The sequence below is a fragment of the Pygoscelis adeliae genome, unplaced genomic scaffold, assembly GCF_000699105.1.
Source record: "Pygoscelis adeliae isolate BGI_AS28 unplaced genomic scaffold, ASM69910v1 Scaffold392, whole genome shotgun sequence".
In the NCBI taxonomy this organism is placed as follows: Eukaryota; Metazoa; Chordata; class Aves; order Sphenisciformes; family Spheniscidae; genus Pygoscelis; species Pygoscelis adeliae.
In genome coordinates, this window is record NW_008824293.1 from 1,622,226 (window position 1) to 1,649,301 (window position 27,076).

The 27,076-nt window shown below is 40.9% G+C and overlaps 1 protein-coding gene across 1 annotated transcript in view; it reads left to right on the top strand.

The window, feature by feature from the left end:
* The window catches only part of SLC13A5 (solute carrier family 13 (sodium-dependent citrate transporter), member 5), a 19,697-nt gene extending 5,398 nt beyond the window's left edge, over nt 1–14,299 (top strand). The window contains exons 2-13 of the mRNA XM_009318819.1: nt 33–140; nt 3,021–3,149; nt 4,028–4,164; nt 4,611–4,825; nt 6,809–6,980; nt 8,154–8,276; nt 8,821–9,033; nt 9,809–9,930; nt 10,215–10,333; nt 11,578–11,739; nt 12,964–13,101; nt 13,854–14,299. Of these exons, the coding sequence (XP_009317094.1) occupies nt 33–140; nt 3,021–3,149; nt 4,028–4,164; nt 4,611–4,825; nt 6,809–6,980; nt 8,154–8,276; nt 8,821–9,033; nt 9,809–9,930; nt 10,215–10,333; nt 11,578–11,739; nt 12,964–13,101; nt 13,854–13,982 (1,767 nt within the window). The 3' untranslated portion in view covers nt 13,983–14,299. The remainder of the gene's footprint in view (nt 1–32; nt 141–3,020; nt 3,150–4,027; nt 4,165–4,610; nt 4,826–6,808; nt 6,981–8,153; nt 8,277–8,820; nt 9,034–9,808; nt 9,931–10,214; nt 10,334–11,577; nt 11,740–12,963; nt 13,102–13,853) is intronic.
* The last annotated feature ends 12,777 nt before the right edge of the window (nt 14,300–27,076 follow it).

A 27,076-nucleotide genomic window follows, 5' to 3' on the forward strand; every position in this document is an offset into this window, starting at 1 on the left:
CCCGCTCGCGCCCTGACCGTGTATCCCCACAGAAGATGGCCCCGACGTGCCTGCGGCCCCTGCTGAGGTACCGGTCCTTCGCCATCCTCTTCCTCACACCGCTGCTGCTGCTGCCGCTGCCGGTTGCTGTGCCGACGCGGGTAAGTGCTTGCGGGGCCCATGCGGGGAACAGAGCCCCCCAGGTCCGGCCCCTGCTACCCCACAGGAGCCCACCCCTCTGCACCCCAGGTCTGGCCTTTGCTGCCTGAAAGGAGCCTACCCCCCTGACCCCCAGGTCTGGGCCCAGCTGCCCAAGAACCCTGGTCCCAGCCAGCCACACAGGGCCCTGTCCAGGCTTGCTGGGCACCCATCCTGCTTGACCGCCTCGTGCGGGGCCATGCCCCAGACATGCCCCTGTGCAGCACTGTCCACCCGGTCTGCCCTTGCCACAGCATCTCCTTTGCCACCTGAGCAAGCAGTGCCCAATCCCTGCCAAGGCAGTTCTGCTTCTCCACAGTGGACTGAAGCAGATCCTTCCTGCCATCTCAAGCATTTCTGTGCAGCTCAGTTAGCTACTCAGTCCCAGATCTCAGGAACGTGTGTTGCAGGTTTCACTCCCAAATGATCTTCAGACAGTGGTGCTAGGCAGCTGAATTTGCAGAAGGAGCTCTGTGCCAATCTCTATGCATCCTAAGGGTTGTGCCACTGCCAGGACCTGGGGCTTCCACAGACCCAACCCATCTTGCAAATTAGATGGAATACTTTTTGGGCCAAAGATACACATATGCAAAACTGGCCTGCGCATTTAGAATTGTGTCTTGCATTATCTAGTAATGCTGGCAGTGGGCTGAAAGACAGGACTTCTGGGTTCTCCAGCTCACTCTGCTGCTGAGGTTCTGAGATTTTTTAAAGAGTGTAGCTGAGTGGCATTCTTCATCAGTGGTGCAGTCAGAAGTCATGCATTGTGTGTTACGCAGTGGTCGTAACAGGGTTTCAAATGCAATATCCTCCAATCCACATCCATCTTACTCCAGTGATGGCGATGGCACAACTGGCTTTGCTTTCAGTGGAGTTATACCAGCATAAAATTGGAATAACCCAGAGAAGAGTTTGGTCTTTAACATCTTGTAGCCTTCTTGGCAAAACGTGAAAGCTCAGTTTACAGTATTTTAGCCTACTAGAGCTTTAGAGGCTATTCTAATGCTAAAAACAGTCTGTCTTCTGAGTGACCTGTATTGGTCAGTGTATTTTAAAGTACAGGAAAATGTCATGCATATTTATAAACAAAATTGCCAGCCATTCTGGTTTACCTGTCTAAGTAATATCAGCCCTGCCTTTCAATTGAATGCTGGTGCTTTATAGAAAGAGGAATTCCTGACTGTTAGGCACTACTTTGATCAATACTAGGAAAGATAATTTCCCTAAAAAAATAAGTATGTCTTCAGTTTTCCGGTATTTGTAGGAACATTGTGTCATCAGTCTAATCTGGGAAATTACAGTATTTCACAATGGGAGAGTAACATTTCCATCAGTGACTGATTTTTCAGCTCTCAGTGAGAAGGCAGATCACTGTGTTTCCTGTCAACTGTACAGAGACACCAAAGGAACATTCTGTGACTGTTCCCATAATCACAGATAGATACAGGTATAGATACAGATATATATTTAATTCCAGATCTTTGGTTGTTTGAATTGGCTGCGCTTGTTGGAGTTAATTTATAAGCATAGTTGTATTTTTGAACTTCACATAAATTATTTACTCCCCACTCAGCAAAAAAAGTGTTTCTTCTGTATTGTGAATTTTATTCAGTTAGGATTGTTTATCTGTCTTTCATACTGGCAACAGATTAACCACAGTCAGTTCTAGCACTTAGTTACTGTGGTACAGCATAAATTGTATCATGAGCTCACCTCGTATTTGTTAAGGGAAGAGACTTAAATAGGATCTGTCTGATATCTTTCAGTCTCTGAAGAAATATTTTTTTCAAAACTTGTGCTGTAATTGAACTCCTGGAAACCTGAAGAAAAAAAAATTCAAATTACTTACAAAGGTTGTTTTCTGGTTCTTAAGCTTCTTAACAAAATGAAGGAAAACACACCCCTATTTATAAATATCACCTTACGGCAATTTTTAAATGTCACTGTAACACCATTTATTTTTGCAATAAAGTCCCATTTGTTGTATTAGAATAAAATCCTATAAACACATACTCTAAATATGGGCAAATTCTGAACTACAGAACACTGACTTAAGCTTTAAAACACTGTTTACTGTTGACTAATGAATGCTTGCTTCTCCTAACAATTTTGAAAGTACAAACCAAGGAAGGCTAGGTTACAGAAATGCCTGATCAACAGTATAAAAAGACATGTTACAACATTTCTAATCTAGGGAATCCCCTTAGTAGGTAAGCACAGTATGATTTGGGAAAGTAATTAAGTACCTCTAACGTGGTAGTCTAACATGCTTAGTCACCAAAAAAAAATAGTTTTACTTTAAGAGTTACTTTAAAAGGTTAAGAACTTTTAAATTATTCAGTGATATAGTTTCTGGGCTCAGGTGTGTCACTGGGCCCACCTTGAAGGCTTGTGAATTTCAGACAAGCTAATCATCCACACTGGGAAATTTGGCCATCCGTTTAAAAATAATTACTCAGAATAGAAATGCCGAAATCTACAACACTAATAAAAATTCTTGGCTCCTAGATGTGAAATCTGCTTACCTCAACTGCCAAGGGGTAATTGCACACTGCAAACTGTGTGCTTACCTAGTTGTGGAAGGTTTGTTTTTTTCACACCCTACATTTTGTGGGGGTGCTTTAGAACAAACACTGTCGTCAAAAATATCTTTTTATGCAAATTACTTCAGAACAAGGTTTAAAAGTACAAGTTTAAATCCTCATGTCTCTGCTACTTATTTCAGAATAACTTGTTAAGCTACAGGCAATGGTGTGTTTGGGCCCTTTATAAGAGCTACCAATGTGTTTCTTATCTTTAAGAATAGTTTTCTATGCTTAAATGTGTCTTCCATTATGTTGCAGGAGGCCAAATGTGCATATATCATCATCATCATGGCTGTGTACTGGTGCACTGAAGTGATCCCACTGGCTGTTACCTCCCTCATGCCTGTGGTATTTTTCCCTCTGCTTGGAGTTCAGAGCTCTAAATCAGTAAGGAACTTGTTCAATCCAGATCTGATACAGGGATATCCATTGCTCTGAGCCCCCATCAATATTTAGCAAACAAGTCTGATAGGAAGGCGCTCCAGTTCTATGGTACTGTTTTTGAACACGTTGAGCAGTGTTCAGGGTTCCTGTATGGGAAGATGCTGAACTAAATACACCTTTGCCCAAAATGTTAAGGGTGTAGCACTTGAGGTGGTAGAGGGGAAGGTCTGTTTCTGGGCGTGGATCCTGCTGGAGAACATCCCACTAGTGCCAGCAGCTTGTGTGTTCATAACGCATCCCATGAGAAAGCAGTGCTGACATATCCTCTGGGATATTTCAAAATGCATGGGACAAACTTCCAACAGGGTAGACAGCACGATGCCAGCAAGTACACTGTGTCCCCTCCAAAGCTCACTCTGGCTGTTTGTGCTAGTGCTCTAGTCCAAGGGAGAGAGGCCATAGTTAGGTACCGTAGCCCAGGTTCACTACTGACCAACAAGCTGGTAAGGGCAGGTGTGGTTGCTAAAGGTGCTGAGAAATCCGTTTTGGAGCTCAGCGTTTCTAGTACCTACACAATACTTTGAGCCCCTAACAATGTTTTAGGAAACTGCTGTCGTTTTGTACTTTACTAACTCCTGATGATCCAAAAAGAAGGTTCATGATGCACAAAGAGCCCCTGCACTATACAGTTCAGCACTTAAACAGGGGATCAAGGGTTCAGGAAACTGGAGGTAGCTTTGAGGCTGCAACTGCCCCTTCTGCTAATGCTGGGATGGGGCCTGTTGCAGTAAATGGCTTTGAGAGGATGGAAGGCAACATGTACTGGTGAAACTAGCAAGAGGCAACATTTGGGCCCCTGACCTACCTTCTCTGTCTTTCAGGTGTGCTTGCAGTACCTAAATGACACAAACATGCTCTTCGTTGGAGGGCTGATTGTTGCAATTTCTGTTGAACAGTGGAATCTTCACAAAAGGATTGCGCTGAGGGTCCTGCTGATTCTTGGGGTGAAACCTGCACTGTAAGAGTATTACATTACTTCTTCCTTGCCTCTGTCAATTTAGCAGAGGCCTAGGGGTGGTGTTTAACAGTCAGCAGAGAAGGGAACCTTCAAGAACCTCTTTAGCTGCACTTGTACAGAGTTTCCAGAGGTGAAGTCTGGCAGCAGGAACAGTTTATTTGTCCTTTAGCCAAAACCAGCATCTGGTTAAATTCTAGATGCTTGCCATTGGGGACAAAATGATGACAGACTTAATCATGCGCAGACTAAGGAGCTAAATGGCTTTCTGGGATTCCTTCAGTGAAGGTGGCAGAGCTGCCCTAGAATGGAATCTGGCCCTGCTTTGTATTACTGGACGCTACACACATCCCTGTCTGGGCTCTACTCTCTAAATTACAGTGACTACAAAGCCTAGCAGTGTCTGTTTTCTCTCCTCCTTTCTCCTCTGCCTGTTTCTCTCTTTTCAGCCTCATGCTGGGATTTATGATAGTCACTGCCTTCCTGTCCATGTGGATAAGTAACACAGCCACCACTGCTATGATGGTTCCCATTGTCCAGGCTGTCCTGGATCAAATGGACAACACAGAGTATGATGTGACCGTGATGGAACAAGGAACTGGGCAAACAAATACAGTGATTGAGCTGGAGGAAAAGAATGCATCAGATCCCACTTCAGTGCATGGTAAGGGCCTACTCAGCAGTGAGTTGATTCTACTGAACTTGCTACACTCAGAGCTCCCTGACCTAGAAGGAATTCTCTGTACCTTTTCCAAGGAAAGAGGATGGTAACCTGACTGAAAATCCCTAAATGCGTGACATCTACATTTTACAAAATGGCTTCCAATTTTGATGGCTGTCATTTTGTTATGCTTAGTGCTAGATCCCATGCAGATTGTTATGTTCTTTCCTTCAAGCTGGAGTCATCCTCCCATAGTTTCCCTAGACTTAACTGCCTGCTCAGGGAAGTGAAAAGCATGTCCTGTGGGAAATATCATCCAACCCCCCAGCATCCCACTTTCTAAATCTTCTGATTATCAGTGGGGATTCAGCTTCTAAGCCATGTAGGAATGTTTGAAAAATTTTGTGCAAATGCAACCTATTTTGGTTCTGGGGTAATAAATATCTCTTTATTGACCAGATTGTATGTGGAGGTGGAGAGAAGAAAGAGGAACACTTTAAAAACTACATGGAAAAGAGGAACTAGTGTCATTTGACACACAGTAGACGAACTACTCTTTGGAACAATTTAAAGTGTGATCTTGCCCTGATGCTTGACTCCCCAAGGTCCTTCTGTCAATGCTGTGGTTCTGCAGTAGGTTTCACTTGGTTTGAACCATGCGCACAAACTCAGTCCCTCTGATTTCACTGCTCTGTTGTGTTGTTATGGAGGGCTATATTATTAAGTACTATTAAAGATCAGATCTGTGGTGCCTTTCTCTTTCAGAGGAGGAAGGATTGTCTTGGGGATTTTCGTGGAGATGTGATTTCACTGAATTAGCAAGTTGATCTGCCACGATTCCCTGTGTGACTGTGTGCAAGAATGAGTGCAAATGTTGGTAGTGCATACTGTGTCCCACATTTCAAGCCTCCTGCCTGGGATACACCATGCCCATTTTCTGGCTTACATGTCCATGGAAGACACAGTGTAGAAGAAGGGTGTTTATGTGTGCCAGACATTGCTCTGTTATGAGATTGACTCATAACTGCCATATTTGTTTGGACCTTGGAGGCATAGTTTAGATACAGCTGTGATCTCTGCCTTTTGGTTGTTTCATTTCTTACCTCATTTGTGAAGGGAGAATGCACTATGATTGTGCAAAGCTCAGACACCATGTTTATGTAAGATGTGCAAGCCCACAAGAATGCCACTTGGTCACAGAGTGCTCTGTAAGGTTGCTCATTTCTAGCTTCCAAACAGGCGTATTAAAGATAAGTTTTCATATTTGCAAATACTCTTTTTAGTGTTGATTCTTGAGTCCCAAAACCAGACTTCTGCTCTAAGACCAGTAATAATAATTTTGCCAGTTTTCTGTCCACTTAGAAGGATCTACTTAGCTTTGCTGACTAATTTATTTTAACATGTAGTGAAGGTAATAAATGTGTGCAAAAAATACCCTTTGGTATTGTTGAGTTGGTTGTAATTGCCATCAATTCATTGTCCTGCTCCATTAGTCTGGTCAGACTTCAAGATTAGACTGTTAACCTCAGAGAGCAATGGACACAGCACAAAATTTCACAGTTGATGTAAACAGACATAACATATTGATCTTAACAGTTATGCCAGGCAAGAATTTGGTTTTGGGTGGGTTTTTTTCTGCCCATATTCACAGCTGTAAAAGCTAGGTGGGTTCTTACTATGATATTGGAATGGTTCCAGTGACTACAATATCTGGCTGGTGGTAAGCCTCTCTGTGAAACAAGAAATTACTGAGAAACCGTGGCACCGATATGGACAACAGCATCCTTGGATCATGTAGACCCAGATTGTCAACCTCTCTCTTCAGATCCTCATGAACATGAGTCCAAAGTATTTAGGGACGTATCTGTGGTTTTTTGAATTAAAATAAATAGCATACACAAGCTGGAAGCGCTGAGCTGCAGACCCTGTCCTGAACTCTCTGCCTCCCTAACTTTACCTCAGGCAAGTCGTGTTCTTTGTTTCTAGTCATAAGCAATGGACAAGTCCCTGATGAACCCAGATCTTCTGAGGAAAAGAAAACGAGGAAGCGTATATGTAAGGGAATGACACTTTGTGTGTGCTATGCTGCCAGCATTGGAGGAACTGCAACACTCACTGGGACAGGCCCAAACATGGTATTGAAAGGCCAGATGAATCAGTAAGTCATTCTTGCTGTTTCTTTTACTTATACTATCTTACTGTTTCTGAGACCAACAGACTCGTCTTAGATGACAGTTTCAGTTGCAAACTATAAGCAATAACCAGTTGATGAATTGAGAGTGAGGAATGTGTATGAAGTGATGGGCCTCATTTTTTTGCTTCAGCCTGTTTTAGGCAGCTATGTGCTGGTATTATAGGTCTCCTGAGAAACTTGGAAATACTTGCTGGTAATCAGCAGACAGCTGGTTGATCATGAGATACTGGTTCTTCTGCCTCTTTTTCAAATGAAATGCAGCATATCAGCAGAGGAACTGCAGTGAAGAGCATCAGAAGAATGTATGATCAACTCTTCTCATAAGCACACCAAAGAGAGCTAAAAATAGCTTAGCCTCTCCTATAGTACTATTCCTCCATGCTGTGGTTGTGGAAACTGTACAGATACTGTTGTAAAGGAAAGGAGTTATCCACAAAATACTCTCTTTGCTAAATTGAGTTTGGGAATTGATTTAAATGCAACCTAATCTACAGTGGAAATTTTGCAGACTCCACAACAGTCCTTCAACATTGCTTCCTTCTGTTGGGAGTACTTCAGCCTCAGCTGCCACATTACCCATTGGTTTTAACACCGAGCTGGAAATTTGCTAGTGATATTTTTCCTTCTGTCATTATTGGTGGACACAAGGAAGAACAAAAATTGCTGTTCTAAAAATACTGGCTTCATTCCTTTAAGCCAACTAGCAACTTTGTCTTCTATGGAAGTGAGCAGAAGTGCAGCTATTAATTTCAGGAAAGACAATTCTTGCTCTCTTATTAGAATGAATGGGGAGGAAGAAAGAACGTCCTGTCTTGGGATAAATGAGCAGGCATGTTGGAAGTGAAAGGTACCTAGAGTGTGTGGGAGATCTTTCAGCAGCACTTGTCTTACTGAGACCTAAAATATCAACATGAGCTCCTATATGCATTAAAGTAAAATACAGGGAAAATGAGGATCATTTAGTTCTGCTCTGAAATTCAGGCTGTCTTCCTATTGACTTCAGTTAGGCTATGGATGTTGCCTATGATTGCTTGTCCTAGATTTACATGTATAATTGTCACTAGCACATATTAAAGGGAGAGTAGATTACTAAATGTTTTGACATTCATACAGAAAGCATTTTTCTTTTCTTTTCAGATTATACCCCAACAATAATGATATTGTGAATTTTGCTTCTTGGTTTGGGTTTGCATTCCCAAACATGATTCTGATGTTGGTACTAGCTTGGCTTTGGCTACAGTGCTCCTTCATGGGACTCAAGTGAGTATTTAACTACATGATATTGTGTAAACCCCTCAGCTAATGCAGATCAGCTTACTGAGAAATCTGGATAAAACAAATGCACTGACAAGTTACTAATTTTGTAGCAGAGAGCAGTTCCATTTCACAGCAACTTTTGAGGTCTGGAAACCTTTTGTGTTCATGGGAGTTGCACTAAGGCAAAAGCTTTATACATTCTTAATGTTCAGACAGAATTGCCTTTTTATTTTTCAATTTCCCATCTAAGAATTTCAACCCTAGGAGAGCTAGCATATCTGTTTTGCTATCCTTGATTCAAAACTGAGTTTTTCATCCCAGGTTGCTCCAAATTGGACGGAGACTTACATCCATTAATAGACCCCATTCTTCTGTGAGAACTGGCATGTCCCCATGAATTACTTTGACACTGTTGTCGTTTCCTTGTTCCTGGCCTCTGCTGTAGTCTGTGTCTGTCCCCAGGAGTGACAGCTTCAGAGTAGCAAGCATGTTAAATCCCTCTAGTATGTTAATACTTACAGTATTTTCTTCTCCCTTTTTCTTAAAGCTTTAAAAAAAGCTGGGGCTGTGGGACAGAGAGAACTGCTAAAGAAAAAGCTGCATACAACGTGCTGAAGGCAGAAATGAAGAAATTAGGCCCTATTTCTTACGCTGAATTCAATGTCCTCCTAATGTTTGTTTTGCTGGTTCTCTTGTGGTTTTCGAGACACCCAGGCTTTGTAAAAGGCTGGGCCACTAGGCTCTTCCCAGAAGGAGAAAAGTAAGTTTTTAGTGTTTTTTTCATCCTGTACTCTCTTGGTTGTGAATCCGATTCCTTTGCTCTTGCATTCCATTTTGAGTGCGGGGTCATTCATTCCAACCTCATCTGAATGCACGTTTGCTGGGCTTGATCCTATCGCTTGTGCGTGGGATCACCAATTGATCTATTGTTTGCCAGTTTGTACTGCAATGAAGGCTGGAGACTGGGACATGGAGCAAGCTGAACCTCCTAAAGGAAGAGAAAATTCTGTAATGCTGGTCTCAGTCACACTGATGTACACGTTAGTGTTTTGTTTGTATGAGCTCCAATCAGTTGCAGTGTCATTTGAGTATTCAGTAATATCACCTCTAAACAATAGCTTAGAACTCACTGGGAAATTGATTTGGTGCTTTGAATGGCTACTTTGCATAATGTCTGTGGCATATTAAGAATATAAAATGCACGCTGGGACTATCATTCAGGCCATTTCTTTACACATCTTTCTTTGAGATACAACTGTTGAATCTTGGCTTCACCACAGAGAGGGAACCCTGCTCCCAGGAGCCATTGTCATCTGTGACTCTGGTTATTAGCGTGTATTGTAGCTCGTTTCTTTTATTACTGTGTTTGTGTTGTGGCAGGTCTGAGAGACCTTAGGCGTGAATTAATGACCCATTTTGCTAATGTACAAGCCCCAAACAGGATGACAAAGAGCAGTGACTGCAATGCTGGAAGGCAGCCATCTTCTAGGAGAATGATATCTATTTTCTAAGCTATATTCTCTTTTCTTCTTCAGGTATATCACTGATTCTGCTCCTGCAGTGTTTATTGCCCTGCTACTATTTATCCTTCCTGCTAATAAACCCAAATTCATAGGCTGGAATCCAAGCATGTCTGACCCTGAACAGACTGAAGAAGGTATTTAAGAGGAATTGTAACATTGTGAAACAGTTAGCCAGCTCCAGCTAACATGGCAGAAACATATACTGGATTTGCATGCAGTTTTTCAGGGTAGCTCACCTCTCTCACTTCTTGGGCAGGGCTGGGGCATAGTCCCTGCTCGTGTGTATTACCCTTACTGTGTGCAGGTTTCTCAGTAGTACATATCTGCCTGTTGGGTCTGTCCCTAGTATCTTATAGAACAGGAGACAAAATGTCTTCACTCTCCTAAAACATGTTCTGCTTTTCATTTCTCACTTCAGATATAAAAAAGCCATTTTTATCAGCCCCGCTGCTAGACTGGAATGTGGTTCAGAGGAAGATGCCCTGGAGCATTGTGCTGCTGCTGGGAGGAGGTTTTGCTTTGGCTGATGCAAGCGCAGTATGTCCTGACATCTGTTTTTCTCTGACTCAAAGGCGAACTTCCCTGGTTTGTTATCTAGTCCTGTATTACTGGGCATGCACCCAAAGCCAAACCCAGTAGAGATGTTCAGATCTGGAGGCAGATCCAAATTAGCAAAAATTGGGAGGAGAGGTGAATGTTTGTGCCTCTTTTTCAGGAATTTATGTGCTCTGATCAAGTTTCTTCAATTTATCTTACCTCTTAGAGGTTGCCAAGTAGTTTGGGATCTTCACTGGCTGGACAGACCAGAAAAGCAGCCTTTCTTATTTCTGTTATCATGCTGATCCTAACCCTGGCTAGAAAAATAGAAGTATAGATAACACTTGTAAGAACCATTTGAGGTTTGTTTAAAGGATATTTATCTTCAGATTTAAACCAAACTACTACTGAAGTGGTTAGGAAGAAAATCATTGTGGGTAGATATCTTCCGCAGTTGTGTACAGTGGGGTTTCTTGAACTTCTTGTCAGTGGCTGTTGCCAGGCAATATGCTGCATTCCATAAGCCCATAGTTTGAGCCTATGCTCATAAATTCACAGAAAAGGCAGCTGAATTCCCAAAACAGGAAAGGGTCTTGAGGTGAACCATATTGTTTCCTTCATCACTGCTAAGATGCATCTAAATCAAAGCAATCCTTAGCTATCAACAGTGCCATGCTTTGGGGAAATTCATATTCAGATCTAACTTTTGTGGTTAGGTAGTTTTAAACCATGGGGCAAATTAAAGCTCTAGGGCCTTACATTCATCTACATACATCATACATACATTATTAAAGCTCCAGAGCATTAGAAGTCGTCAAGTCAAAGGTTTTGTAAGCTGAGTCAGTCACTGCCTATGTTCCTACAATAGAGCATTCATACAGCATCAGTATCTTCAGAAACCTTAGAAAAACATGCCAGGAAACTTCTGAGTGATACACTAAGTATTTGCAATCGTCTCAGCAATAATTGTTTCTGTTTAGCAAAAAAAAATAATTTTGTAACCAAAGTGTGAGCAAATACTTGGGTTTCAGAAAAATCAGGAAGATGGGACTCAGTATTATGTCTAGTTGGCAAGGAATTTCTTTTAGTGTTTGTGACAGATCATTGTACTTTCCCGGATGGTGTCTATATAATTCAGGAGTCATTTAGCATTATTTGGTAGGAATGTTACACATAACATGAGTTCACTGTTCATGAGCTAGGGGTTCTAAGCCTCACTGAAAAACACTTTTTTTTCTTGTCAGAACTCTGGGCTCTCAGCTTGGCTGGGTCATCAAATGACTCCACTAGGATCTATCCCACCGTGGGCCATTGCAACAGTACTTTCGCTTATTATAGCTGTCTTCACCGAATGCACCAGTAATGTCGCCACAGCCACCCTCTTCCTACCTGTCTTTTCATCCATGGTAAGATTACTTCCATCCTGTTATTCTGTCAACTGGGAGATCGGAGTTAAACTGACAGTCTCTAGTAGCAAAGCAATATTGTATTTATTGTCTTGAATGTTGCTCCAATGTTAATCTGAAAGCCAGTAATGAAACAGTCCATCTGACAGTATACCAGGATGGATAGTGATTTTAGCTGGTGTTCACTACTATGTTTATAGCATCATATGTAGATAGAAAGTGGGAATGCAAACTTTCTCCAATCTGCCCTACCTATATGCATGAAGCCTGAGAACCAGCTTCTTGAGGGAAGAAGCTAATTCAGGATGCCTATCCCATGGCACCCTCACTGAAAAGGAAGCCAGTTCAAGCCTTCTGTAAGGTGTGTCCCTTGGCCCTGGAGAAAGTGAAGTGAGAGTCACTTTTTTAATACAGATCAACAAACATCAGTTACTTCTGTTGTGGTTGTATCTGAACCATCAGCTCAGAACTAGAGAAACATGCACACAAAAAACCCAACCCAAAACAAAATCCAGCACTTTCTATTCATCCCTTTGAATGGTTCCTTCATCTTCATGGTTTTATGCTAGAATACAGAAAGTGGTAGGCCTGATTATTAGAAATGTGTCATTTTCCGTAGGAAGCCAGAACAATTTTAAAACTTACGGAGGAAAACCTGGCAAGTTTTGCTGCCTTTTCTGAGCAGAACTGAAATTGTAGCATAAAGGAAAAAATAGGCTACTTAGTTCTTTAATTTGGAAAGTACAATCGCTTGATTCTAGACCATTTCATCAAAGTAAAATTATCCCAATCAAGGTGCTGAGCTATTAGTGACTTAAATTGGTACTTAAGTTCTGAGTCCCACAGAGTTTATGTAACGTCTAAGAGTGTTACTCCACATGCCTAGTAATTATAATCCCATCCCTGTATTACCCTGGCAAAAGTGTGGTCCGAGGTCAAAGAAAAGATCGTTGGATAAATTTGATCAGAACTCCAAATTATACTGTAGAGCAAAACAAACAACAAGAAAGAATCAAGCATTGTTTTTAAGTGTTGTGGGACAGGAAACGAGAGCAAAGTTATCTTGAAGCATGTGTGCATTTCAGAATAAATGCTTGTAAATTACTCTGGTGATATAATACCAGGAAACAAAATGAGCCTGTGTGTCTCAATGGTCTGGGAAATGTTCTTCATGCTTTTCTTTTGGAACACCTCCAGTATGATATTCTCTCCATTTCATTGCAGGCTGCATCTGTCAAGATCCATCCTTTGTATGTTATGCTGCCTGGTACTCTCAGTGCTTCCTTTGCCTTCATGCTACCTGTTGCAACACCGCCAAATGCGATAGTGTTTTCCTATGGCCACATCCGTGTTTTGGATATGGTAAGATGATAATTGCCTGGTCTCTTATCTGAAGCTCTCCATTGCCTTTATCCTGAAATACGGTGAGAGTTTAATTTTCTTAGCTGAGTATTTCCAAAGTACCAGGAAGCTCTTATGGTCTGTAACTACCAGCCTATGCCCCTCTCTTACACGGTGTTAATATTGCAATAAAGATTTGCATCTCTGCAGTAACAGTACCTTTCTCACAGGCTTTGGCAGACATACAGCCCAGCCCAATTGAAATTAAAAACTGACAAGTCATAAATCTCTTAAACACTGAAGGGTTAAAATGCAGTCAGTGCTTTCCAGTCTTCTGGGGCTTTGGTGAGTGTAGCTGAAGCCTTGTTTCCACTGGAGCTGAAAGCAGAAGGTAATGATCAGTTGCCCTAGGCTCTGGTCCTCTGATTGCCTGCCAGACAACAGTGCCAGGTTCTGTGCCGAATACCCAACATTATCCATTTTCCAACTGGAGACTTGAAGGGGGCAGAAGCTGTTCTTTAACTAATAAGAGCAACTTGTTGTACGTGCCTTAAAGCTCCTAGACTAGTTATATAGCAAAGTGTTCTAAGGCTTTGCACAGTGTGTTCTCTGGTGTTTCTACCTAAGCAAGAACATAGGGCAGTGGGTATAATGGCTATTTCTGTGGTTTATTTGACCATGTGTCTTTCTTGTGTATGTACAAATAGGCCTTGCTGCAATTTGCTGTGCTGATGTTTGGTTATTGTTGTTGGTTTGGACTTTTGTCCTCACAGGTTAGATCTGGAATAGTGATGAACATCATTGGAGTCTTCTGTGTCACACTGGCCATCAACACATGGGGAAGACCTATGTTTGAGCTGGACACATTCCCAGCTTGGGCAAACAGCACAACTAACCAGTGAACAGTGAAGAATTCATGTGCTAAACAAGGAAAGGACCCTTAATACTACTCCCTATTGCCCAGAGCCCTATATAGAGTCTCATCACCACTTCAGATCCAGTGTCAGGTGTTTGCTACCTTCCGGGAGTCACACATCAGTTCAGGCATGAACCAACCCAAATTTATTCCGGTCGTGCTGGAGTCAAAAGTGCTGTTTAATTACACAACCCTAAGGATCATGTGTCTGGATCATAAGTATGATCAAGTGATCTGTTGTACCTCCAATCAAGGTCGACATTTAGAATTTATCGAACTTCAAATAAAGAGAGGGCAGGCTGTTTTATCAAATGGTTTGAACTATCATATCACTGGTATGTACTTGTAAATCATTAGCATTGAACACTGCACTCAGGCAGAGGCTGAAAATTCGTTAACTATTACTTATATCCACAAGTCAGCAGCTGTACAGAGAAATCCCTGTTGTCACTTGTCTAGTGAAAGAAGGGGTACATTTGTTATGTTATGTTATGTTATGTTATGTTATGTTATGTTATGTTATGTTATGTTATGTTATGTTTTTAGTCGGGCCTCAACCATGTGGTGGAATCCTTCCAAGTCAACATCCAACCCATTTTCCATTGCCTTGTTTTCACTCCCAAATCTGACTGCATTTAGACACCCTTATTGAGGGCTGAGATAACATAATTCCATGCTGGTCATGATTCAGCTCATGTCTTGGGTGATGAGTTAAGGCTGGCTTTGTGTTTCTTGCACTGTGGCACTGCAGGGCCAGGAGCCTTTCCCTCTCTCGGCCACAGGATGTGGTTTCACCTGCCAACCAGTGTTTTGTTAGTGCCACCCTGGAAATGACTGGTGGCCTATAGGACTTCACACCTATTGTGAAAGTTCCTGGATTAGCCTGTGATGTGCCTTATTAATTAACTCTGGAATTTTGGAGTGGAGACAAGGCATGAGAAAGGCTGTAATTGAAGGCCTTGTAAAAATTTAGGGGCCCAGATATTAGGGCTTGTGCTGGCTGACAGCAATGGGAGTTGTCTTGTGTACTTTGGAATTCAGGTCCTGTGAGAAGTGTTTTGTAGCACCTGTTTATGTCATTTCTGAAGCAGAAGTAGCCTACAGAAAGACTGGTGTTGGACTAGGTGTATTTTGTCAGTGGTACTTGGATGCTTTTCATTCAGCCCTGGAGATGAAGTTGGATGGGAGGTAAGGCAGTGTGTTACAGTGGAGACATCTGTGGGCATGACCTGAATTCTGCTCCCAGATTTGCTGTGCAGCCTCACATAAGTCAGTTCACCTCTTTTGCCTCAGTTTCCCCTTCTGAGGAAGATGTCATGGTACCTATCTACCTCACAAGGGTGTTGTGAGGACATAAGGGTCAAATTCTGCACCCATGGTGATTCCCCACGTCATAATAGGGGGTGCAAGGTAGAAGTTATAGAACCATAGAATCATAGAATTCTGGCCAGAGAATTCTGGCCAGAAGACCTGACCTGTAGCACAGTAGTGTGTGTAGGATATTTAATAGTTTTGTTATTAATGTGAGTGTTCTTTATAGAACTGAAAAAATATTCACATTTTTGTCTTTAAAAGTGAGGAAAGTATTTATCCACAAAATGACCAGGTGCTTTTCTGAGCAGAAAACTACTTCAAGAATGATTTGATTTTTGTGCCTTTATCTTCTGTGCTCTTTCAAGGTGCTGGGCACCATAAACTCTCCACTGACTGTTGTTCCCGGGTGCCTCCAATGGCATCCTGTCTATCCAGCTGGCTGCATGTGGTGTGGCCTCATACCTCTTCCATGGAGTGGTGAAGCATGTGGATAAACACTGTTCCACTTGCAGAGTCTATCTAAGGAAGAGGCTAGTTCTAGTGCCAAGAAGTGGCTTGGTCACAGACATTTGTCACCACCTGAAGCTTTTCACAGTATTTGTTTGAAGAAATTGAAACCAGGAACAGTTAAGCATCTCCTGTGCTTTGGCAGTCACCACTTAATGCTGATTTGCATCTGTAGGTATCTAAATGCATTTGAGAAAGGGACTTTTTCTGCCTTCTGATGGACTTCACAGTATGAGGACATTTCACCACTGCCAGGTACTTCATGGTGCTTGCTCTTCACAATTGCAAGTAACATACAGTGGAGCTTGCGTGGGTGGGTGACACTGAGCTTACCTGTCTCAATTCGTGCAGATCAAAACTTCTCTAAAACCGGTTTCAGCTAAAAGCCGTAGGACAGACACTTCCCTGTCCCATTTGCAGAAAGGAATGTTCTGAAAGTTTCTTGAAGGGGAGAAAGTGCCCTCACCTCAACTAGGGAAGAGCTTCCCTCTGTTGCTGTGCAAGCAGAAAACAAATGTTATTTTCATCAATGGTCACACAGGGTGATTTATTGACAGAAGTGCCAGGGCAGGGGGAGCGTACATACACGGTAATAAAGAATGCTGGTTTTATTATAACTGTGGTGTATTTGATGTATCACCTCTCTGTCCTGTTAATAGCAAATATTTCTTTCTGAGACACTTTTACGACATCCTGTGATTGATTTGTATTTAATTTAAATGGGTGAGTTGCAGAATTAGAGCCTGGCAAATAAAAAATTGCTAGAACTGTCTCCTCTCTGGCATGGATTGTTTCCTGTGTAACACAGTGGACCACTTGTTTCTACATTAGCTTCCACTGTAGCTTGGTATTGCTCCAGTAAGATCCAGGAGGGTACACATGATAGAAAATCAGTGCAAAGCAGAGATTTGGATACCGCTTTAAGTACCTTCAGACCTATATATCAATGTTTCCTCCTCTTTCCTCAGCTAAGCGACAACTCAGGTTTTCATCTTTGAAAATGCTCAGGTGGGACCAAATCAGGTGGCATACCCTACAAGCTCTCTCATTCATTTCAGAGTAAAAGATTGTAAGAATCTAAGAAACACAACTAGTTTTTAAGAATTAATCTTGTACAAACTCCAGTATAACAGGCACAAACAGGCTTTTCTTCAGCATCAAGCATGCATGTTGTCCTGTTCCCGTGCCCTAAGTAAATACACGTGTTATTTACAATGGGTAATGCAAGGACAATTGCTTTGTTACTGGAGCTAGGTGACATCCCCTTCCAGCATTGCAGGATAAATATAATGATAGATACTCGTCTTGCATGGCATTTATTTTCCTTCTCATCAAAGGGGTTTTGGTTTAGGTGCAAAAGTTGTGATGGTCCTAAGGTAGTGGCATAAAGGAATCCCTTTGACCCCCACTTCAAAAGACGCACCACCAGAGCCAACAGAGAACACGGGAGGATCTTCAGTGTGGACTTTGTCAGGACGGGTTACTCGGCCACACTGAACTAGCAAACAGTTCCTGTTTTATCATATGTGGACAGAGTGTGAAAACTGGTGGTTAATGGGTATGTCAGCTGTCCAGCTGGCGTAACAGCAGGCAGCGCTGCCTGTAAGGAGCTAAATTAATGCTTTCCTATTTTCTGTTCACTCTCTATAAAATGTCCTTGACTTTTCCTTCCTTCTCTCAGAATACCAAGTTGCTAATACTGTTTCTGCAAATATTAAATGTCTCAAACCTGCAGATTCATGATACGGGCTGCTGTTACACAGGGTTTGTTCCTGCTACTTCATGTATCTGTGTGCAGACTTACTCCCACAAAGCACTGGCTGTTTGGGAATGGTTACGTATGTGTGAATGAGTTCATGAATAGCCAAACTACAGGAAAGCATACAAAGGGAGGACAAAGGTATTTCCCACCTGTGTGTTGAACATCTAGATCTGTGGAACGGTGAAGAAAAACCTTTCAGTATTCTCTACATGATCTAGAAGTCACCAAGCTGAAAAAGCACCGAGACAGAAATAGACTCAAGTTTAATGTGGATGCAAAAGTCATCCCCTTTTCTCTTAAGCACAAGTATGTTCTTCTTTGGCCTACTGTAGAGATCTGCCTGACCCCTAAGTTTGAAGTAGGGCTATGTTATGCAGGTTACCTCTTTGGTGGGTGTCATCCGCTGAATTCAGAGTAGCGGGTGGTTCATTCCGGCTGAGTTCTGATCTCACTTGAACTCAGTTTTCGGTTTATTCAGACTTTGTTATCCAGCTCAGGTGTGTTACCACTTGAAAGAGCAATAACCTGGTTATAGCCAAAAAACACATTTGCTGACAATGTGTTGGAATTGGACAGTTGGTGAAAATCAGGCCAGAAAAAAAACAGATCGTAGTCCTAGCCAAAATCCAGTAGTGATTCCTTAACACAAAAGCACCTCTTCCTTTTTAGTGATGACATATCATATACATTTTTATATACTTCACATCTTTTTTCTTTCCTAAATGTCTATGCTAAGTATGGAAAGAAGTGGGTAGTAATGAATCCTGAACACTTGGATCAAGTGACAGATAATTTTCACAGTGTTTTCCCAGTGTGGGTGAATAAACATGTGACTTTACAGTGCTCAGTCTGGTTGTGGCACTGTGAGGTCTCCAACACTTCTGTGCATTGCAGCACAATCCCAGCAGCCCATTACCAGGCACTTGCTAGGCTTGGCATTTGTCTGCATGATTTAATGGCAAGATGCTGGTTTTCCTCTGTCTGGAAGAACCATCCCAGTGGCAGCTCTTCTGCATCAGATCAGCCCTTCACTTTTATGTATCTTTGCTGGCCTCTTTGTGAAGAGTCTGTGGTATAAAGAGGACTCTGCCATGCACTACAGACTGCATCTGCTTTGCAAGACATGACTGAAGATGTTCCTGTCCTCGAGCAGAGCACTTGAATCTCCCTGGGCCTGATGATCTTACACAGTTGCCAACTCCACAGAAGTATTTGCAGAATACCATAACTTGATAGTGCAAATTGCTACAGGTGAATATTAATGACAAAACCAGCACAATGAATAATAATGTTGTTATCCAAAGCCTAAAAATAGTTTCTTAGGAAACCTAGCCTCATAACATAGTTTCATTTAAATAACCATGATAGAAAATGGGAGAAATTTGACAAAAATTGGCATTGTAGAGGAGGGGGCTAGTTTTACTGTTTTATTCATTACTAAGATTAATTCTTTAGTAAGATTTTGATTCTAACATTTCCTGTATAACTCTGTTGCTGTCCCATTAGAGTTATTAGGGATAGATTTTATACCTCCTCTGGTCCTACTTTATATCCTGCCAAGATTTTTCACCTGCAAAACTGGCAGGAGGCTTTTTCATGCACATTCATCTGGACAGCCATTAAAATCCAGCTTCTGCTATCAACAGAACACTCAAGGAAGAAAAAAGAAAGTTCCTAAAAGGTTGATGAGCATTTTTTGAAGACTTATATCTAGATAGTGGTTACCTAAAGATTGCTTAAAGATTTTCTGGACTCAGCATTTTACACCTCTGTCTTGTAGCTAATAAATGACAACATGAAATGAGCATTTATTGAACTCTGGTGATACAGTCTGTGAGAGTTTCTTTTTGTTTGTTTGTGTCCATAACTTTTGTTTTAATGGTCAGCCATCCCCTTTGTTTTTCAGACTGAGGTCTATTGAAATCATATCTAGGAGCTCTTCAGTAGGGTTGCACTGACTCCACCCAGCTGACAATCATTGTGTTTGGGCTACTAAGGCCAACTGCTTTTCTAATGCCAGCAAGTTCTGTGTGTGCTAGGCTTTGCTTATACATTATGTATATGTATATGTATATGTATATGTATATGTATGTATTATATATGTATTATACACATACATATAACGTGGGAGGAAGTTGTTCTGAATGTTTCATGTGAGTCTAGATTGCTTAAGAGTAAGTGTATAAATTAGTCTGGGAAACTGTGTGAAAAGACTTGTGAAAGTATACGTATTAAAGGGGGACAGCGTGAGCGTAAAGCAAGAAGCCAGAAACTGGTTTATTAAGGCTTTTTCTGGACTCTACTCGAACTTTAAGCAAGTTGCTTAACTTTTCTGTTTCAGTCTGAAATGTTGTATTTCATGCTTATCAACCTGTAAAACTAGTTAGCAATATGTCCTGCTAATTCATGCACGAAGACAAAGATTAAATTATTTGCCTAACTAATGAATAAACTATGTTGCTAAAGTCTGTGAGTTCAATCAAATTGTATGAAATTTGCTGTGATTCTTGAAGTTCTACCTCTGAGTCCTGTAGGAATCCCAACTTTTCTTGGAAGTAATAAGTAAGCCTAAAGCTGTGACAGCATGGGAAGAAAGTCTTCGAATATCAACTCCAAAGCCTCAAAAAACAGAAGATAAGTAATAGGAACTCACTGATACAGTTTTGAATTACTTAGTTTTAAATGCAGAATTGCAATTTTGAGGGCTTGGCTTGTGATTTTGTGCAGCAATTTGCAGTGCGAAGCAATACTGAGTCCACACTGATAGAATGTGGCATTTCTTGTCTATTATGTCTATTGTTCCCTGCTTTTCCTCTTGTTAAATCCCCAAGCCATTTGTTGTACTTGCACATGAATATAAGCCTAAAAAGTAAACTATGTTTATCAACAGACAGTTTCTTTATCTTTTTGTAGTAGATTCCTCTCAAATGCTTTGTTATTTAATCTGTGGTTTAGCATTCCAGTGTAGTAACTGTGAACTCGATACGCTGAAAATAATATAGTTATTTATCCTGTGCTTTTGCGCAGCTAGTTAATACCTGTAGCTTTTCATGGTGAAGAAGAACCTGCTTCTTCCAGAGGGAAATTCTAAGGAATTTCTGTGTCCTATACGGAATAGAGGTAAGTACAGCCCTCACCATTCAGAGGCACAGAGTAAAAGGTAGGCATAGCATGCTGCTCTGAGGTGATCAGGGACTGCTTAATAAGATGTTTGGTAGCTCTTTAAAAATAGAGCTGACCATACTGAAACTATTTTTTGCCCATTTAGGTTTTTCTGGAGCACTAAGTCAATAGTTGCCCATTCATTATGGTGTAAACGTGTACTGTAGATTCCGGTAATAAGAAAGAGACTGTTTCTTCTGTAAGAAAAAAGGTGTTATCCTTCTCGTGTTTACTTCAGTACTTTATTTACCCACGTGAAATTACTCGCCAGCCTTATCTGGCACATAGTTCTTCAGTGAGATTTCATAAACTGTTCAGGTCAGAATGTGAGCCTCATTGCAGTGTTCATAAAACATTATTTTTATAGACAAACCATATTCTTGAAAGAACTGAATGTTCCAGATACTAAAACTAGTTGTAGCTTCATTTGTGAACTATTCTTTGTGAACAATAACATGGGTTGGGTCTTAGCAAATATTTTAGCAAGCCAGTTGAAGATCAAATTTTCTACCAGAAACAAAGCTAACAAAATCTTTCAATTAAAGAATGATTATTTGTGGAGCAAGTATCTATTTTACTTCAATATTTTGTCGTGGCTATACAGTCAAAAATCAGAATCCCAGGATTTTTTTGTGCATGTCACTAAGAATAGTTATCCTTCAATTGGGGAAAACAGAATTTCCTCTGAAAAAGAGGGGTGGGGACGGGGTGGGGGGCAGAACACAGGACACTTTAGCTCCTCTTTGAATAGCAAAAGCTGGGGAAGAAACAACATAAACTTTCCTGGGAGCATCCTACACACACACACAATTGTCTTACGATGCCTCAATTCAGAGGTAACCTTTGACTGTTTTCATTCATATCTATCTACAGATGTAAGTCAGATCAATACAGAGCAAATCTGAACATGTCACCCTAGGATACTGAAAATACACACATAAAAATCACCCCTCTGGGGGCTCATATTGGGGAACAACTTCACCCTTGTTTGAAGGGTGGTCAAATAAATAAATCTTGAATTTTTTGGCAGGTGATCTTGGCCCAGCTCTTTGGGTTTGGTGGTTTTTTTTTTTTTTGGAGTGACTTAAATTGATGATGACCAACATTCTGGGAGTTAGGCACAGGTGTCTTTCATGAAACACCTCTCAGGTCTTTGCTAATTTATATGTCTCACTGCAGCAGCTATCCTAGCTGTGTAGAGTTCCTCCACTCTAGTGGGGTACTGCACTGTATTTGAATTGATCCATCAGTAGGTTGGGGTGTGCGTAATAAATTAAGGTCAGGGAGAAGGTCAGAATTCTCTGCCTCCTGAGGAACATTTAAGTAATGGAAATTACAAAGGGTAAGTGTGTTGTGTTTTTGTTTTGGTTGGGGTTTTTTGTGCTGTAACTTCAGGCCCTATAACAGCAGGAGTCAAAAAATCAGAGAAAGACCCTAATAAATACTAGGAGGCATGAATGCCGATACCTATTAATGTTATGCAGATGGGAGCTCCAAGTTCATATGCTTTGTGAAGCATTTATAAAGCCTGTGTAACAGGGTCAATCTGTAAATAGAAGACTGCACACTATAAAAACCTCTACTAGTGAGAATGCTGGAGCTGTTGCAGGAAAGCTCTACCAGAAAGAATCTGTAATAATGGAATCTGGAAACCTTTTAACTAAGAGATTAGCCAAAGATACACATGATCTCTGGACAGCTGTGCTAATACTTACACCTGTAATTCTTGCACTCAGAAGGTGGTGGCAAGCAATTTTAGGAATAAAGGTTGTTTTGACTATTCTTCCTGAACTGGGAATAGATTCCAGGAATACTGCTGTTCAAAGTGTGGGCAGGACACATGTTCTCCTTTCTTGTCACTTCTGAATGCTCCTGATATAGGAGATGCATGTTTCCTGACTGGAAAGAATAATCTGTGAATAACATCTTCCCTCTACTGAACTGTTCTGCACAGGAGCTATTAAAGATTCAGTTGGACTGTTCGGTGGCACTCATTAAGATAACTGTAGGTGAAAGACAACAAGAAAAATTGTTGCTGAACAGCTATGATATCATGCAAGAAAATGGTAGAGTGACTGCTGTGAGTATGCTGTGCTTTAAGACAAAGCATGGCAATGATTTCTTCATCTTTCTCTCTCTTCCAGAATACTAAAATGAGCCTTTCTGTGCAAGGAATAGAGATGACATTGGCATTTCCAGCAAAAGAAAATGGTATCCTTGAATACTGTTTCCCAGCAATATGGCCTTATTCTGGACTGTTTACCAATAGAGAAGCAGGGATGACTCTTCCACTCAGGAAACCTAGCATCTGAGGAATAACCATGGATTTCAGAGGTGAATCCTAGGGGGAGGTTCAAGCTAGGTCTCCAGATAATCCAGTGCATTTGGTAAATGCTGCTGAGGAGCAGCTCACCTCCTGAATGCTCAGGCATTTAGCTATTCAGGTTGAGGAGCAGGAGGGTATGGGGCTGCATCTCCCCTCTTACATGGTTTTAAGAAATAAAGCAAAATGATGGTGTGGGTTTTTTTTTTCAGGAACGCAGACAAGGGTGTCTCAGAGCCTGGCTTTGACTTTGGCAGAAGCTGAAATATTTATAATCTGATGTATTAGAGTCACTGAACTGGAATTTTTTGGCACATCAGCGCTTCTGACTTGGTCTCTAGACAAGTGTATTCAACAGCAAGTTTTTGAGGTCTCTACCAGTGTAAAATCAAGGAACTTGCCTCATGGTGAGGTTAACTGGGATTTCTCTCAGCACAGGCTGTGATCGTATGGAGGTATAGTCCAGGCTTGGTCCCTTGACAGAGAGGAATTCAGAGACTGCAATAACAAGGCAGCATCCACTCCATGATCAGTGTTACGTTCCACTCTGGTCCCTATAGCAGACCAGTGGAAACACAGCTTTTGCAGCTACACTGCCAGTGTATGTGTCCAAATATTTCCAGAACCTACTGGCTGATTCCAGTCCAGTTTCCTGGATAGGGAGAGAGTCTTGGGGTAATATATATCTGGTGAGAAGAGACCTAGCTATGCCCTAACAATGGGGAAAAAATACAGAGAAACTCCACAAGAGAATTTTGATTACGCAGAAATCATCACTAGAAGTTTTGCTTATAGGAAATCTGCTTCTTTAGTTCTAGTGCTCCCAGAATGACACCTCAAATAAAAATTATTGCTATTTACTGTTCAAAATACTAGTCTTCAGAGAAGATGCACAGATGATACTGGTGCAAAGCACCTAGGAAAAATGTTTTGAAGACACTGGATGTCTAGGGAGACATTCCTAGAAAAGCAGGAGCTATAATACAGCACACTGAGGTATCTCAGAGGGGAGTGTGTTTACCCTTGTGTGGGGATAAGGACAAGAAAGAAAAGTAAGCAATTCTCTGCAACATCGACAAGATATTCAGCTGGGTGTAAAGTCAAGATGTACATCTCCAGTGAGATGAACAGTGCTCCATGAGTAGATGTCTACTAATATCCATCACAAGGTGTTCATTATGGAGATCATTGCTGCTTAGTCAAATAGTGCTTATGCTAACAGCCTCTTTTCTTTTTTTTTTGTCTTGCTAGCTTTAATGCTCACACTGCATCAACATAGCATCTTCCAGTAATAACCTGGTAATTGTTCACCTGCTTAGAGACTGAAAAGACCAGCACTGCATGGATTCAGCCAAATGATGAATCCATTACATGGATTGAAAAGGGTGACTGGATCCCAACTGAGCACTTATTCAACATGCATCCCTTCTCCCTTTTATTTTTAAAATTACTTCAGCCTCCTGATGAAAAGGATGAAGCTGATTAAAATTATATATGTTGAGAATTAATCCTTGAGCTGTATTTCTTTCCAACACCACCAGATCTTCATGTCTGCAACAGCATTGAAACCAGTGGAGATACTCTTCAGCTAGCATATGCATATCTTTCTGTTTGGAAAGATCTTGGTGAAGGAAAAGTGTATTAGGTGATCATCCCAGGATGCTCATCTTGCACTAAAATTTTCAGCTTTTCCCTCTTGAATTTCCAAAGCAAATCTTATAGTTGGGGTGATGATTGACCCAAAGCCCAGTTAAGGAAATAGAACGTATTATATTGTTATTAATATGCTCATGAGAAAGCAAAAATAACCTAGGATCAGATCCTGAGACTTTTCTTTTCCCTTTTCTTTTTGCAATGGTTAAACTGAAGGTCTGCAAGATCAGGCACCTCAGAAATTATAATTATAGTGAGAGTTATAGTTTCACATTTTTCTTAGTTGTAGTGTTCTATATAAAACTGTACATCAAAAAAAAACTTGGGTTTTTCGTTTGTTGGAGTTTTTTTGTTTGGGGGTGGTGGTTGTTTTTTAACACATAAAGTGACCTAGGAAAAGGAATGGATTCAAAAAACAATAGGCTGTTTTTACTGAGCTAGGAAAAACAGCTAATGAACAGAGATATTATTAATTGTAAGATATGAGCAAGGAACCAAGAGAGCTTGAAGAAACCACCCCAGAGAAATTATGTTTTCATGGCAATTAATCTCAAATTACTTTAATTAAAATTTTAACTCCGCACTACAGGAAAAAAATAAAATTGAATGTAATGCAAGTAATATATAATGCAAGTAATATGTCAAGGTGTGCTTTATACTGTTTTGTAATTATTCATAAGCTCTAGGTTACTTTACATAAGTTTACATGTTAGACATAATTCAGACGTATTCTACTGTAGGCCTGGCATTCAAAGGTTATGGGCCTTGCCTACAAGAGGTATATTTAGATTTGCTCCCTACGGAATTCAGCATTTTTGTTTGCCTGAATGCTGTATAATCTTGACTACAAGCACTGACAGGTTGGCTAGCATGCAGCTAAAGAGAGGGTTTATGTTCTTGCCAAATATTGATGTAGGCATCCGTGAAACTGTAACTATTTGTGCACCACCTTTGCAATGACCAAGAATTAAAGTTATTTTCATCATGAGTGGGTGAGGTTGTGGGTGAGTGCACAGAATATTTAGAGTTTTACTTGCCAGCAGGAAGGAATCTCACTAATCATATTTTCATTACTGGAGACCACGCATTTCCAGCTCTCTTTTCTTTATCTATAAAAGTAACAGCAGTGCTATTTCTAGCATAGTTAGATGTTCCTGTGCAAGAATAGGAGAATGTGATTCTCGGCTTCCCCCCCCCCCCCCCCCCCCCCCCAATTTTCTTAAGTCAGGCAGCTGAGATGGCGATATAAAAACTAGAAATAAATTGTTTGGTTTTTCTATTTAGCCCCAATTATTTAATTAACATTACTCATTTATTATCAGAATTTTAATTCTTGGGATTTCATAGCTTTGATCCTTAGCTGACATGAACTGGCAGGTTTTTATAAACTTCAGCTGCTCATCCAGTTTATACCTGGGGAAAGTCAGTCTTGAGTCTGAATCAGTATTGTACATCAGTATGTATTTTCATGCTCTGTTATCACTAGCATTAAAGTAGCACCTACAAGCTCAACATTTTGAAGTCTGGCTCTCCACATAATTAGCATTACCTGGTTTTGAGAGCTCTGATTTGCCAAGGCCCCAGGTAAGTCTAAAGCTCCTTCAGATCTAAGCTTGCAGCTCAGGTTCCAGCAGTCTGGCCCATTCAGCATTTTAGGGATGAGCAAGTTGAATGCTCTTGCTTGTCTACCATCAGCTTTCTTTCTCTAGACCGTTATGCTAGCCTCCCCTTTCAAAACTTCTGGAAAGACCTGAGGTTTTGACCTCATTCACTACACAAGAACTCAGTCTCTGAGCTGTCAAAGAATCTCTGTACAATAGCCCACTACCCATTTCTGTTGTTCATGTTTGGAAATAGCAAAAAAAAAAAAAGTGCAGGATTAACACTTGTGCCAGTTACAAAACCTACAAAAAAACCCTACCTGCTAGTCTGGTACAGACAAATCCAAACAGACTAAACCTAGATATCCAAAATTTACATTTACTCACAATACCTCCGTGTGTGGCTCATCTGGCTTTTGAGCTTTTAGGCTATGTTGGAGGAAAAGGTCGCATTCTCAAGCCTCTGTTCTCAGCTGTAGTGCCAGGAAACTTCCTATTATTTTAAAATAGAAAAATACATTCTTATGTAAGGAATATGTTGCCATGTCAGTTGGCAGAGCTGTTGGTTTATTCTTGTGATTATTAAGAAAAATGCCCTCACCTGTAGTCTATGTGAGCGTACCTATTAGTTTCAGTACCAAATTGACTATTTGTTTCTTACTTGCTGAACACAGTCAAAACACATTATAAAATAAAGGAGATACATTTTTCATTAATTCCAAATTCATGCCAATGATTTCCTTAGTTTTATACATATT